Raw genomic sequence first — 12,403 nt, 5'->3', positions numbered from 1 at the left:
GCTGGGACATCCAGAAGCAGTGCCACAAATGAGGGGTGGGATTGACAAAATCAAATCCAATCTAGAAGGCCCAACCGGTGCCAAACTAGAAGTTTTAAAGGCTCATTATAAACAAAGAATGAGGCTAAAGAAAAAATTTTCCAACGGAAAAAAACCCTCGAGGTAGACCACTGGTCTCCTCAAATTGCGGCCTGCAAAACCTTGCGGCCAAATGAGGCATCAGACGATGCCATTACATCAACTTTATAATGTTTAGAGAAGGTATGCACCGACGACCAGGTAGCCGCCTTGCACACCTGGACCACTGACGCCTGATGGCGAAAGGCCCATGACGCACTAAGTGCCCGAGTGGAGTGCGCCTTAACAGGGAACGGGGGCTCCTGACCCTTAATAGAATAAGCCTGCACTACCGTCTGTCTGATCCATCTGGAAATGGTCGCGGCAGATGCAGGCAACCCCTTTTTGGGTCCATCTGGGATCACAAAAAGTGAATCCGTCTTGCGAAACGAGTCTGTCGTTTTCAAGTATACCCTGATCGCCCGGACCACATCCAAGGAGTGCAAAGCAAATTCCCGAGGATGACTGGGCTTAGGACACAGGGAAGGTAATACAATTTCTTCATTCAGATGAAATTCTGAAACCACTTTTGGTAGGAAGGATGGATTCGGACGAAGAACCACCTTATCTCTATGAACCACCAGATATGGTGAACGACAAGATAATGCGGCCAGTTCTGACACCCTGCGTGCAGAAGTAATAGCCACCAAGAAGGCCACCTTCTGGGACAACGTGGGTAGAGGAATCTCCCTAATATCTTCAAAGGGAGGTTTCTGAAGAACCGACAACACTAAATTAAGATCCCAGGGGGGTAACGGCGCGTGCACTGGCGGAGCCAGATGTCGCACCCCCTGGATGAAATTCCGCACCAAGGAATGAGTAGCCAAAGGCTTCTGAAAGAAGATGGCTAATGCTGAGACCTGACCCTTGATAGTACTCAAGGCCAGTTTCTGCTCAACCCCTTGTTGCAGAAAAGCCAATATTCGACTAATCGAATAAGACCGAGGACGGAACCCCAAAGGTTCACACCATGCAATGTAGGACTTCCATGTGCGATGATAAATCTTTCTGGAAGTCGCTTTCCTTGCTTCAACTAGAGTAGGAATAACTGAAGCTGACAAACCTTTGTCCTTCAGCACCTGGGTCTCAATAGCCAGGCCGTTAAAGCCAGCGATCGTAAAGCAGGATGGAAGATCTGTCCCTGAGACAGTAGATCCTCCCTGAGAGGAAGTCTCCATGGGACGTCCGCCACCAGTCTGACCATGTCGGCGTACCAAGCTCGACGAGGCCAGTCCGGAGCTACCAGGATTACTGGGATTCCTTCCTCCTCTACCCTGCGAAGAAGTCTTGGCAGTAACGCGAGAGGAGGGAAGGCATATATTAGCTGGTATTGCCCCCACGGGGCGATCAGTGCGTCTGCGGTTTCTGCTAGAGGATCGCGGGAGCGAGCCACGAATCTCTGAACTTTCCTGTTGAATCGTGATGCCAACAGATCCACATCCGGGGTGCCCCACCGTAGGCACAACTGGTGGAAAACGTCTGGATGGAGGGACCATTCCCCCTGATCCAGGGTCTGACGGCTGAGAAAATCTGCCTGCCAATTCTCCACCCCCGGAATGAACACCGCAGAGATTGCTGGAACAAATCGTTCCGCCCAGCGAAGAATGCAAGCCACTTCTTTGGCCGCTCGGACACTCTTGGTGCCCCCCTGATGATTGACATAAGCCACGGCCGTGGCATTGTCCGACTGGATCCGAACCGGGCTGCCCTGGAGCTGCTCGGTCCAGTGAATCAGACAAAGTCTGATCGCTCTCAGTTCCAATACATTTATCGGTAACCTGGATTCTTCCGGGGACCAAAGTCCCTGGACAGATAACTGACCAAGAATTCCTCCCCATCCGGATAGACTGGCATCCGTGGTCACTATCGTCCAATATATTGGCAGAAATGACTTTCCCTGGCTGAGCATTGGAGACCGAAGCCACCAAACCAGAGACTCTCTGGTCTGTTTGCTCAATCGTATCTGATTGTCCAGGGATTCCGGATTCCGATTCCATCTGAGAAGAATCTCTTGCTGAAGAATTCGGGTATGGGACTGGGCAAATGGGACTGCTTCGAATGAAGCCACCATCAACCCCAGAACCCTCATGCACGTCCGAAGGGAAGACCAGCTGTTGGACAGTAACAACTGGACTGCTGATTGAATCTTTCGAAGTTTCCCTACCGGAAGGAAAACTCTCGTCCTGACTGTGTCTAGAATTAGACCCAGATATTCGAGCCTCTGGGTGGGAACCAGAAATGACTTTTGCTGGTTCACCAGCCACCCGAATTCCTGTAAAGAAATCATAGTAATTTCTATGTTTTGTAGCAAGGTCTGAGGAGACTCTGCATGAAGCAGAAGATCGTCTAGGTAACCTAGAATCGATATACCTCTTTGGCGCAGAAGTGCCAACATTGGGGCCAACACCTTAGTGAAGACCCGCGGAGCCGTGGCGAGACCGAAAGGTAACGCCACAAACTGATAGTGGTTCTCCTCTACGGAAAAGCGTAGAAAACGCTGATGTCCTGCGAAAATGGGAATGTGAAGATAGGCGTCCTTGATGTCTATGGACGCTAGGACATCCCCTGGATGCAGGAAGGCTGCTACCGTGCGAATGGACTCCATTCTGAATCTTCTTATGTTGACGAAAGAATTGAGTGCTCTTAAGTCCAGAATTGGACGCACTTTGCCCTCTTTCCTGGGTATTGTAAACAGGTTTGAATAAAACCCTTGAAACCGTTCTGTCCAAGGAACGTGGACTACCACTCCTTGTTGTAGTAAATCTGTGACTGCTCTCCGCAGATCTTCTAAACGATCTGCGGATAGACTGATATTGGAAGGGAAGAATCGCGCCGGTGGGAGAGATCGAAACTCGATCTTGTACCCTGACCTTATGACTTCGCAAACCCATTTGTCCGGGATTCTGGAAAGCCATGGATCCGGGAACCGGCGAAGACGTCCCCCCACCCCAGTTATGGGTGGGGGCGCACCTTCAGGCTTTGGATGGTTTATCTTCAGGTCTGGAGGGGGCGGGCTTTTGCTTGCCCGACCAACGACCCCTGACGCCTCCTGCAGGAGCTTTGGAGGACTTAGTTTTTTCACCCGCAGGACGAAAAAACCTCTTGTGAGCAGAAAAAGAAGGCCCTCGTCTTTGACGAGTTCCTCTACCTTTAAAATTTTGCGGTAAAAAGGTGCTTTTTCCACCGGTGAGATCCTTAATGATCTCATCTAAGTTGGCTCCAAATAGACGCTCTCCTGAAAAGGGGATATTAGCCAATGCTTTTTTGGAACCTTGGTCGGCTAACCAACCTTTTAGCCACAGTGTACGCCTGAGAACCACTGCTGAGACTGATGCTCGCGCCATTAATGGAGTGGCGTCTAACGCCGCATCACATACAAACTGTAACCCCTGTATCATTTGTTCCAACAAATCTGATACCGCCTGAGGGACTTCTTCTAAGTCCCGGCGTAACCACTTGGTCCATTCAGTTACAGCCTGCGAAACCAGACCAATAGCAATTATTGGTCTGAAAGCTGATCCAATCAAGGAAAACATGGTGCGAGACATAGCTTCTATCTTGCGATCCACTGGATCTTTAAAAGACGGAGCGTCTTCTAAAGGAATAACCGTGGCTTTATTCAATCTAGCAATAGGTGAATCCACCACAGGTGGTTCTGTCCATTTCTTAATAAGGGTTTCCTCAAACGGATAACGCCTGTCAATGCGTTTAGAAATATTAAAAGTGCGTTTTGGCAGACGCCATTCTTCTTCGATTGGATTGCCAAAACATTTGGGCAATGGAAAAACCTTCGCCACTTTGATGCGATTTTTAGTCCCAAAAGGGATCTCAGTTTCAGCTATTTCTGATGGAATACCCTGTAACCTTAAAGTCTCTTGAACAGATACAATGAGTGCGTTTACCAACGCTTCCTCTCGGGCTATGGCGGATGCCGAAACATCCTCCTCACTGTCTGAAGAGACAGGACCCGAGACACCAATACCAGATGAAGTACCTGCAACTGCAGAAATAGGCTCAGAGTCTGAATCCGAAGTTTCAGATAATAAGGGGTTAGGCGGGGGTCGCTTTCTTGCGCCCTGTCCCTGACAAGCCACTTCCACCCGGGACACAAAAGTTTCCATAATAGCTGACAAAGATTCAATTGTCAATGGGGTGCTGGAGGATCCCGCAGACCCCTCGAGGGGATCCGAAGGAGATACATGAGTGGCAGGGTCCATGTTAATACAGGACACCTTTGCCAGCAAAAACAAAAAAAAACTTTTTCTTTTTTTTTGTGTGTCTCCCCCTAGCGCAATAGCGCCCCTCAGAGTACCTGCTTCTCGATCCCAGAGAGAGAGAGAGGGACCCCCAAGGCTCACCAACCGATGCAGTGCAGTTTCCAACAAACTGCAGTCAGCGTCTGTCTTACACAGACTGGAAGGAGCTGTTTGCTTTTTCCCGGGCAGAAGGCGTGGCTCCGCCCCCTGTGTACGCCTTCCGGCGTTCCCAGCCCTCCACGAGGTAGCTGGGCTCACAAAACATGGCCGCCCCCATAGAAGAGACATAAGACTCCAAAAACATGGCGGCCGGCGTGACCTGAGGACATACATGCATTCGGTCTACGGCAAAATGGCGGCGGACCGCCGATATCGTCTTCCCAGCACATCCACCTGCACTCTGCTAAGAGGTGACATATGGATCTACAGAGATACACTGCACATAAGGTAGGATTATACCTCCTATGTCTGCTGTAATGTTACAGTCTGCTGGGTAGAGTGTTAGCTCTTGAACCAAGTCCACTTCCCACAAACACATGCTGTATTACAAGGGGGACTTGTAAGTATCAGATATATACTGACCATATTTGGAGGGGCCCATAATATATACTGCCTCATAATGAGGAAAAAAGGGAACGTTTACTCACCATACCGAACCGACAGGCACCCTCTCTTCACAATACCCTCTCCACCGGGGTGGGGGTTTGTGGACGCCTCGACTCTCTGGTACCTGGCGTCCAAGCGAGCTTTTAACTCGCAAAGTCAGTCCCTTTACTGGGACTCCGTCGCGGCCGACTCAGCGCACTGGTCTGCACGCGCTCTTAGGCAGAAACCGGGGTGACCACTGGATCTCAACATCCAGCCCGTCGCCCGGCCCCGCATACTTACTTGAATATGTCGCGGCCGACCAAGCGCAATGCCATGGTCTGCGCGCGCTCGTAGGCCGGCTGGGGTGACCACAAGTGTCGCCCAGTCCGGCATTTTTGCTTGAAGATCTCACAGGAAAAAAACACTGGAGAAAACTACCTAAAAAATGTCTTTTTCTTAAAGAAAAAAAAGTCTTGCCAGGACCAAAAGATCCCAGCAAGGAACTTAGGTCCTTACTCCTGACTAGACAGAAAAAAACTGATTCCCTGTAGCAGAGAGAGGGAGGATATACCCTCAGGGACTGCCCCTAGGGTGGAGCCAGAACGTTTTGTCATTCTGCCTAGTCCTACTCCTGCGGAGACAACATAACCCAGCTCTTGAGAATCAAGAAGACTACGTCTGTCAATGAGCGATAGAGAAAACTGCTTTAACTCCAAGGTGTATAATATCTTAATAACTATATACTTGCTTTATACGATACTGCTGGATGACTGAATGGTTGATCACATCCCTTTTCTTTCCCTCTACTTCTTGTTACTTCACTACGACAACAAGTACTCATTGTTATTCCCTTGTTGTTTTGAGTAGGTATACCTGTTGTATTATATACTGATTTATAAGAATTTTCATGTATCGCTTTTACTTTTCTCAATAAAGTTGTAAGGAAAAAAAAATAGAAATGTTTTGATCAGGGTAAAATGTGTTTGGTAGCCACATAACTAAATGTGAATGCAGAGGTGTTGATCTTTACAGCACACATAAATCACCTTAAGAGTTACTGTAATTAGCAACATGTTGACACCATTTGACATTTTGATTACTTTAATAGTTTGTCATTGGAAATAAGGAAAAAAAATAATAAAAACGTTAAGGAAAAGGACAAGAGGCTGAAAAAAAAACAAAAAAAAAAAAAAAACATACATAACTTCCTTGTTTCTGCGTGGCCCCTCATAAGGCCTGAATGGAAGAACTCCACAAGCTGCATGGTAAAATGTCACCCCAATGCTCCAAAGATCCACTGTGGCACCATACTTCTTTTGGTGATCTTTTCTAAGCACAGCACGCTCATACATGTCTGGATGCTTTATAGAAACAGAGAAAAGAAACAAAATGTTTCAAGAAAAAAAAAGTTTAGGGTTTACATATAAACTCACAGATTACATGCTTTGACAAATCACTGATACAGTGCATCTGGAAAGTTTTCACAGCGCTTAACTTTTTCCACATTTTGTTATGTTACAGCCTTTTTACAAAATTGATTAAATTCATTATTTTCCTCAAAATGCTACAAACAATCCCCCATAATGACAATGTGAAAGAAGTTTGTTTGAAATCTTTGCAAATTTATTAAAATAAAAAAAAAATGAGAAAATCACATGTGCATAAGTTTTCACAGCCTTTGCCATGACACTAAAAATTGAGCTCTGGTGCATCCTGTTTCCACTGATCATCCTTGAGATGTTTCTACAACTTGATTGGAGTCCACCTGTGGCAAATTCAGTTGATTGGACATGATTTGGAAAGTTACACACCTATCTATAGAAGGTCCCACAGTTACCAGTGCACGTCAGAGCACAAACCAAGTCATGAAGTCCGAGGAATTGTCTGTAGACCTCCGAGATAGGATTGCATTGAGGCACAGATCTGGGGAAGGGTACAGATATATTTCTCCAGCACTGAAGGTCCCAATGAGCACAGGGGCCTCCATCATTCCTAAATGGAAGAAGTTTGGAACCACCAGGACTCTACCTAAGGCGGGCCGCTCGGCCAAACTGAGGGATCGGGGAGAAGGGCCTTAGTCAGAGAGATGACAAAGAACCCGATGGTCACTCTGACAGAGCTCCAGCATTTCTCTGTGGAGAGAGGGGAACCTTCCAGAAGAACAATCATCTCTGCAGCACTCTACCAATCAGGCCTGTATGTTAGTGTCTAGGCAGAAGCCACTCCTTAGTAAAAAGGCAAACGACAGCCCAACTGGAGTTTGCCAAAAAGGCACCTGAAGGACTCTCAGACCATGAGAAACAAAATTCTCTGGTTTGATGAAACAAAGAATGAACTATTTTGCCTGAATGGCAAGCAGCATGTCTGGATGAAACGAGGCACCGCTCATCACCTGGCGAATATCATCCCTACAGTGAATCATGGTGGTGGCAACATCATGCTGTGGGCGGTGTTCTTCAGTGGCAGGAACTGGGAGACTAGTCAGGACTCAGAAAAAGATGAATGCAGCCAAGTACAGAGAGATCCTTGAGGAAAACCTGCTCCAGAGCGCTCTGGGCCTCAGATTGGGGCGAAGGTTCATCTTCCACCCCAAGCACACAGCCAAGATAACAAAAGAGTGGCTACGAGGCAACTCTGTAAATGTCCTTGAGTGGCCCAGCCAGAGTCCAGACTTGAACCTGACTGAACATCTCTGGAGAGATCTGAAAATGGGTGTGAACCAACACTCCCCATCCAACCTGATGGAGCTTGAGAGGTGCTGCATAGAAGAATGGGAGAAACTGGCCAAAAATTGGTGTGCCAAGCTTGTAGCATCATACTCAGACTTGAGGCTGTTATTGGTGTCAAAGGTGCTTCAACAAAGTATGGAGCAAAGGCTGTGAATACTTATGTACATTGGATTTTCTTTTTTAATAAATTTGCAAAACTTTCAAACAAACTTCTTAAACGTTGTCATTATGGGGTATTGTTTGTGGCATTTTAAGGAAAATAATGAATTTAATCAATTTTAGAATGAGGCTGTAACAGAACAAATCTTGGAAAAAGTGAAGCGCTGTGAATACTTTCGCACTGTATTACACCATAAGATCTCCATACATGCAAAAGTATTTTGATCAATATAATTAGGTTTTACTGGAAATTTTTGGCTGTCATCTTCTGCTTCTTACCTCTGTAGAGGTAAGGGTAGCACCAGGCTGTCTGTCATATACACGTGTATGTTCCTAGTACTTATGCATAGGATTAAGAGTGGGAAAAATAATTGTCTGATTACAAGACGGACCTCTTTGGCCACTTTAAACTATGGTCTTAAAAAGACCGCCTGTACACTTCCTATCTGTACTGTTCATCATCCACAAATTAAAATTAATTACCAGATATTCCTCAGTGCCATAGAGAGAAACAAACTGCTCATCATCTTCTAATTCCCTAGCTGCACCAAAGTCTGTCAGCTTGTACACTGACTGCCCATCTTCACCAATCACCCGCATAATGTTTCCTGGCTTGATGTCTCTGTGAATTATTCCATTTTCTCTTAGGTGATTCATTCCTGCCACTAGGAGAAGAAAAAGTCAATCACTCATTATGTCATAGAAGCACTGAATAAAGCAATAAAGAAGCCATGCCGATGAATCACACAAAAACTAATATGCAGCACAGCAACTTTGCCACCCAATGTAAAGTAAACCTGTCATGACAGATACAGGCTGCTGTTACCAACACCTTGTATGGAAAATGCCATTAGCCTGGCTGTCATATTGATCATCTTGCTTACTTTGAGTGTAGACCTGAAACAAAGATGCAGATAAGAATCTTGACATTTCTGATCTGCATAACTGACCTGGGTTACTAACTGAATGCACTGAAGCTGAAATTTGGGAATGATCCTTCGCGCTGGTATATCTCTCATGACAGGTTTACTTTAGAAAGGAAAAAAACTTTGGAGACATGAATGATAAATGCAACTTTATTCCTATTTACAGACATGCTAAAAGATAATTGCAGTAGCTCTGTTATCACAGAACTAAATCTTTAGAGGAGGGAATTCACAGCATAAAGCTAACTTTTCTTAACATTGGTTAAAAAGGTAGTGGCTTAGGCCTCCTGCACACTGGACATTTTGAACGCTGCTCTTAGGGGCGTATGGCGTTTTTTTTTTTCCCTACCTCTAAACGCTCCTGCACATTAGCCTATGTCTACATACACACAGACGTTTAGAGGCAGGGGCATTCAGGCTCAGTTCACATATGCATTTTGAACCGCATTCCAAATTGCATGACGTGAACTAAACCCGCTTTCTACAGAGCCGGCTCACATATCCCCAGGCTGGCCGCAGTGATTTCCGCAGTGATTTTTTTCATAAGAGTCCTGTAAGATTTTAGGCATGGTTCAGGTGTGATTTCCAGCATCATACACTTAAATCGCACTACTTTAAAGAAAAAAAAAAAAAAAATCACAATAAAACCATGCCCAGACATATGTGAACTGAGCCTTAAAGACCGGGAAAAAAAACCCCACTGCCAGCTCGTCCAGGAGCAGCGGCGTTTTGGCAGAAAAAAGGCTTGAAGTGTCCGTACGAACATTAATGATGGGCATGTTTAACACGTGAGCGTTAATTCCTTTCAATGGCCAAAATAAATATTATTCTGTTCAATTAAACACCCAAGCCCTTGACATGCCTAAACTTGCTACACGCAATTACAAGTAGGGGTTGACCAATCTCGTTTTTTCAGGGCCGGTACCGATTTTTAAGCCGCCTTTTAGGCCGATAGCAGATATCAGGTGCCGATATTCTGTACATTTAAAGTTTTGGAAAATCAACACAATTTTCTGTTGTGGCTGGGTGGCTGGCACAGGGCATCCTGCTGTGGGTAGGTGGCTGGCAACCTGCAGTGGGTGGCTGGCTGGTAAACTGCTGTGGGTGGCTGGCACCCTGGCCCTGCTGTGGCTGGCGTGTCCTCTCTGGTCCAGTTCCGCGCCCTGTCCAAGGCAAGGGAGGCGGTGGCCCTTACCCAATCTGGGTAGAAGAAGCCAGGACTCAAAACGTTTTTTGTAGGCTCAGTGTGCAAAACAACATACACAAGGACATCACGTGTGTGTGCTGCACGCCTACGCGCACTGGGCCTGCAGTGCAAACCTGAGTCCTGCCTTCTTCTACCTGGGTCGAGGAGGATGACAGTAGTAGTGGGTCGCCGCAGCAGAGGGAGGTCTGACCAATATCGGTAAGTTTCTGACCGAAACCAATTATTTAAAAATTCATGAAAATCGGCCATAATAATCCGATAATCGGTTGACCCCTATTTACAAGTGTCAATCGTTTTTTTTCTGGCAAAACATCGCTGCCAGGAGAAAAAGCATCTCGGAGAGACGGTGTGCATGAACCCTTAAACTAAACCAGGTAGCCTTTTTAGGGTTAATGCTGATAGGCATTCTTTTCCTGCATTGGAAACACTAGTGAAAAACACAGATCAGCAGAGTCCCAAAAACTATCACAGTTCAGACAATGTGTTTGACCTGCTTTGACCTTGCATTTCCCTAAACAAAGCAGTGTTAAATGCAGCATTTTGCACTTGAACAGCACTGTATTGAAATGTAAAAGGTTGCATTTACTAGGAACATTCATCTACTTGAACCCTAATACAGAAAGAGTCATAGTCTCAAAATAGTATTATAAAAAAAACAAAGAAAAAAAAAAAAAAAAAAAAAAAAACACAATTTTAGCAATTTCAGTGAAAATGCATTTTTAAAATGGAGACCAAAAAGACATTTTAACATAGGATGTAGACATAGAAATTAAAAAAAAAAAAAATGCTTTGACTGGAATGACAATATACAATCAGTTCATCTGTCACCTTCCTTAGTGGCACATAATCACCTTCACTCTGCTCAAGCATCAGGATCAGAGAGAGAATTCTCTTTAAGCTTCAAGTGGCTAAGGCTGGCTATAGACAAGGCAAATTTCTTTGCAAACACCGGCTGCAGGGAAGAAATTTTGATTTCCTTATAAACAGATTTTTGACAAGGGAATCCCTTCTGCTGACACATTGTGTCCCCCAGTGGGGGGGGAGCAGCCCCCGCCAGGAGAACACGGTGATTACTGCTAGTGGCTACAACAGCGACGGACCAAAATCGTATGTAAAATCCGGCAGGCTGGTTGTACCAAAATTAATTGATCGATCAACTTGGGTACATTCAGCCTGCTGTCTATAGTTGGATTCTTTTCCCACCCATTTAAAACAGATCTGGACGCTGGAGTTACCAATGATCAGTGTTGCCATGTGGAAAGAAGGTGAGTGAATCACATACTTCTCATACCTGAAGTACCAGGTATATAAAACTTTGCTTACAGCAGCTGAAAGGAAAGCGGATGTAGGAGGCAAGAAGGCACGTATGTGAAGATGGGGAAATTGGCAGTTAAGTGAACCTACAGCTATGCCCGGTCCAGGTAATGCAATTAATAACCACACTTGACAATTATTTTGGGAAAAGACAAGAAAAGTTACAGTGAAAGATTACACTGTCAGAAACAATCTAACATGTCTACATTAGCAACACTGCTATCTGCTGTAAGCAGAATTATATATTTCACTTTACATGATAACCTACAGAGCTGTCTACCAAAAACACACACAGACTTCTGTAGAAGGCTTGGCCAAAGTAAATGTTCAAGTCTTTGGGCAGCACAGTGCCTTAGTGGTTAAGCATCTAGGACATGATCTGCATGAAGTTTGCATGTTCTCCCAATACCTGCAAGGTTACAACTGGATACTCGTTTTCTCCAACACTCGAGACATACTGATGGGTTAATTGGCTCCCATCTAAAATTGATCCTAGTATGTGTGTGCGCAGGTATGTACGCACAATAGGGAACTTAAGATCGTAAGCTCTTTGAGGGCAGGGACTTATGTGAATGTACAATATGTAAAAGCACAATATAAATTGCTAGTGCCAATGAAATGGCTGTAAAATGAAGAAGTCTTTCTTACCACTTGCTTACTGCCCAGGCCAATTTTCAGCTTTTAGCGCTGTCGCACTTTGAATGACAATCGTGCAGGCATACAAAATTTTTATCATTTTTTTCACACAAATAAAGCTTTCTTTTGGTAGTATTTAATCACCGCTGAGTTTTTTATTTTTTGCTTTAACAAAAAAAGACCAAAAATTTTAAAAGGAAAAAAAAAAAAAAAAAATCATAGGTTGGTTATAAAATTTTGAAAACAGCCAATTTTTCTCCTTCATTGACATGCGTTGATAAGGCTGCAGTGATGGGCACTAATGGCACTTTTCCACTGCAAGTACCGGCTCGGTTCTACTCGGCCCTGCTTGGCCCGGTTTGCTTTTCCACTGCTGGTACCGCATGGTATGGTGTTGGAACGGTTCGGTACGGTTTGCTTTTCCACTAAAGTAGTACTAAAGTTAAGTGGGTGGGATAACAACGGGGTGAG

General features: G+C 45.2%; 1 protein-coding gene across 1 annotated transcript in view; it reads right to left on the bottom strand.

The window, feature by feature from the left end:
- TBK1 (TANK binding kinase 1) overlaps nt 1–12,403 on the bottom strand; it is a 144,958-nt gene that overhangs the window by 95,544 nt on the left and 37,011 nt on the right. The window contains exons 5-6 of the mRNA XM_082255185.1: nt 8,333–8,514; nt 6,162–6,322 (exon numbers count right to left, since the gene is read on the bottom strand). Coding sequence (XP_082111311.1) covers nt 6,162–6,322; nt 8,333–8,514 — 343 coding nt within the window. The remainder of the gene's footprint in view (nt 1–6,161; nt 6,323–8,332; nt 8,515–12,403) is intronic.

The sequence above is a fragment of the Pelophylax lessonae genome (genome assembly GCF_965119305.1).
Source record: "Pelophylax lessonae genome assembly, chromosome: 4".
NCBI classification, from domain to species: Eukaryota; Metazoa; Chordata; class Amphibia; order Anura; family Ranidae; genus Pelophylax; species Pelophylax lessonae.
Note: the sequence above shows the minus strand (reverse complement) of the source record. Positions and strands in the feature narration are given on the sequence as shown.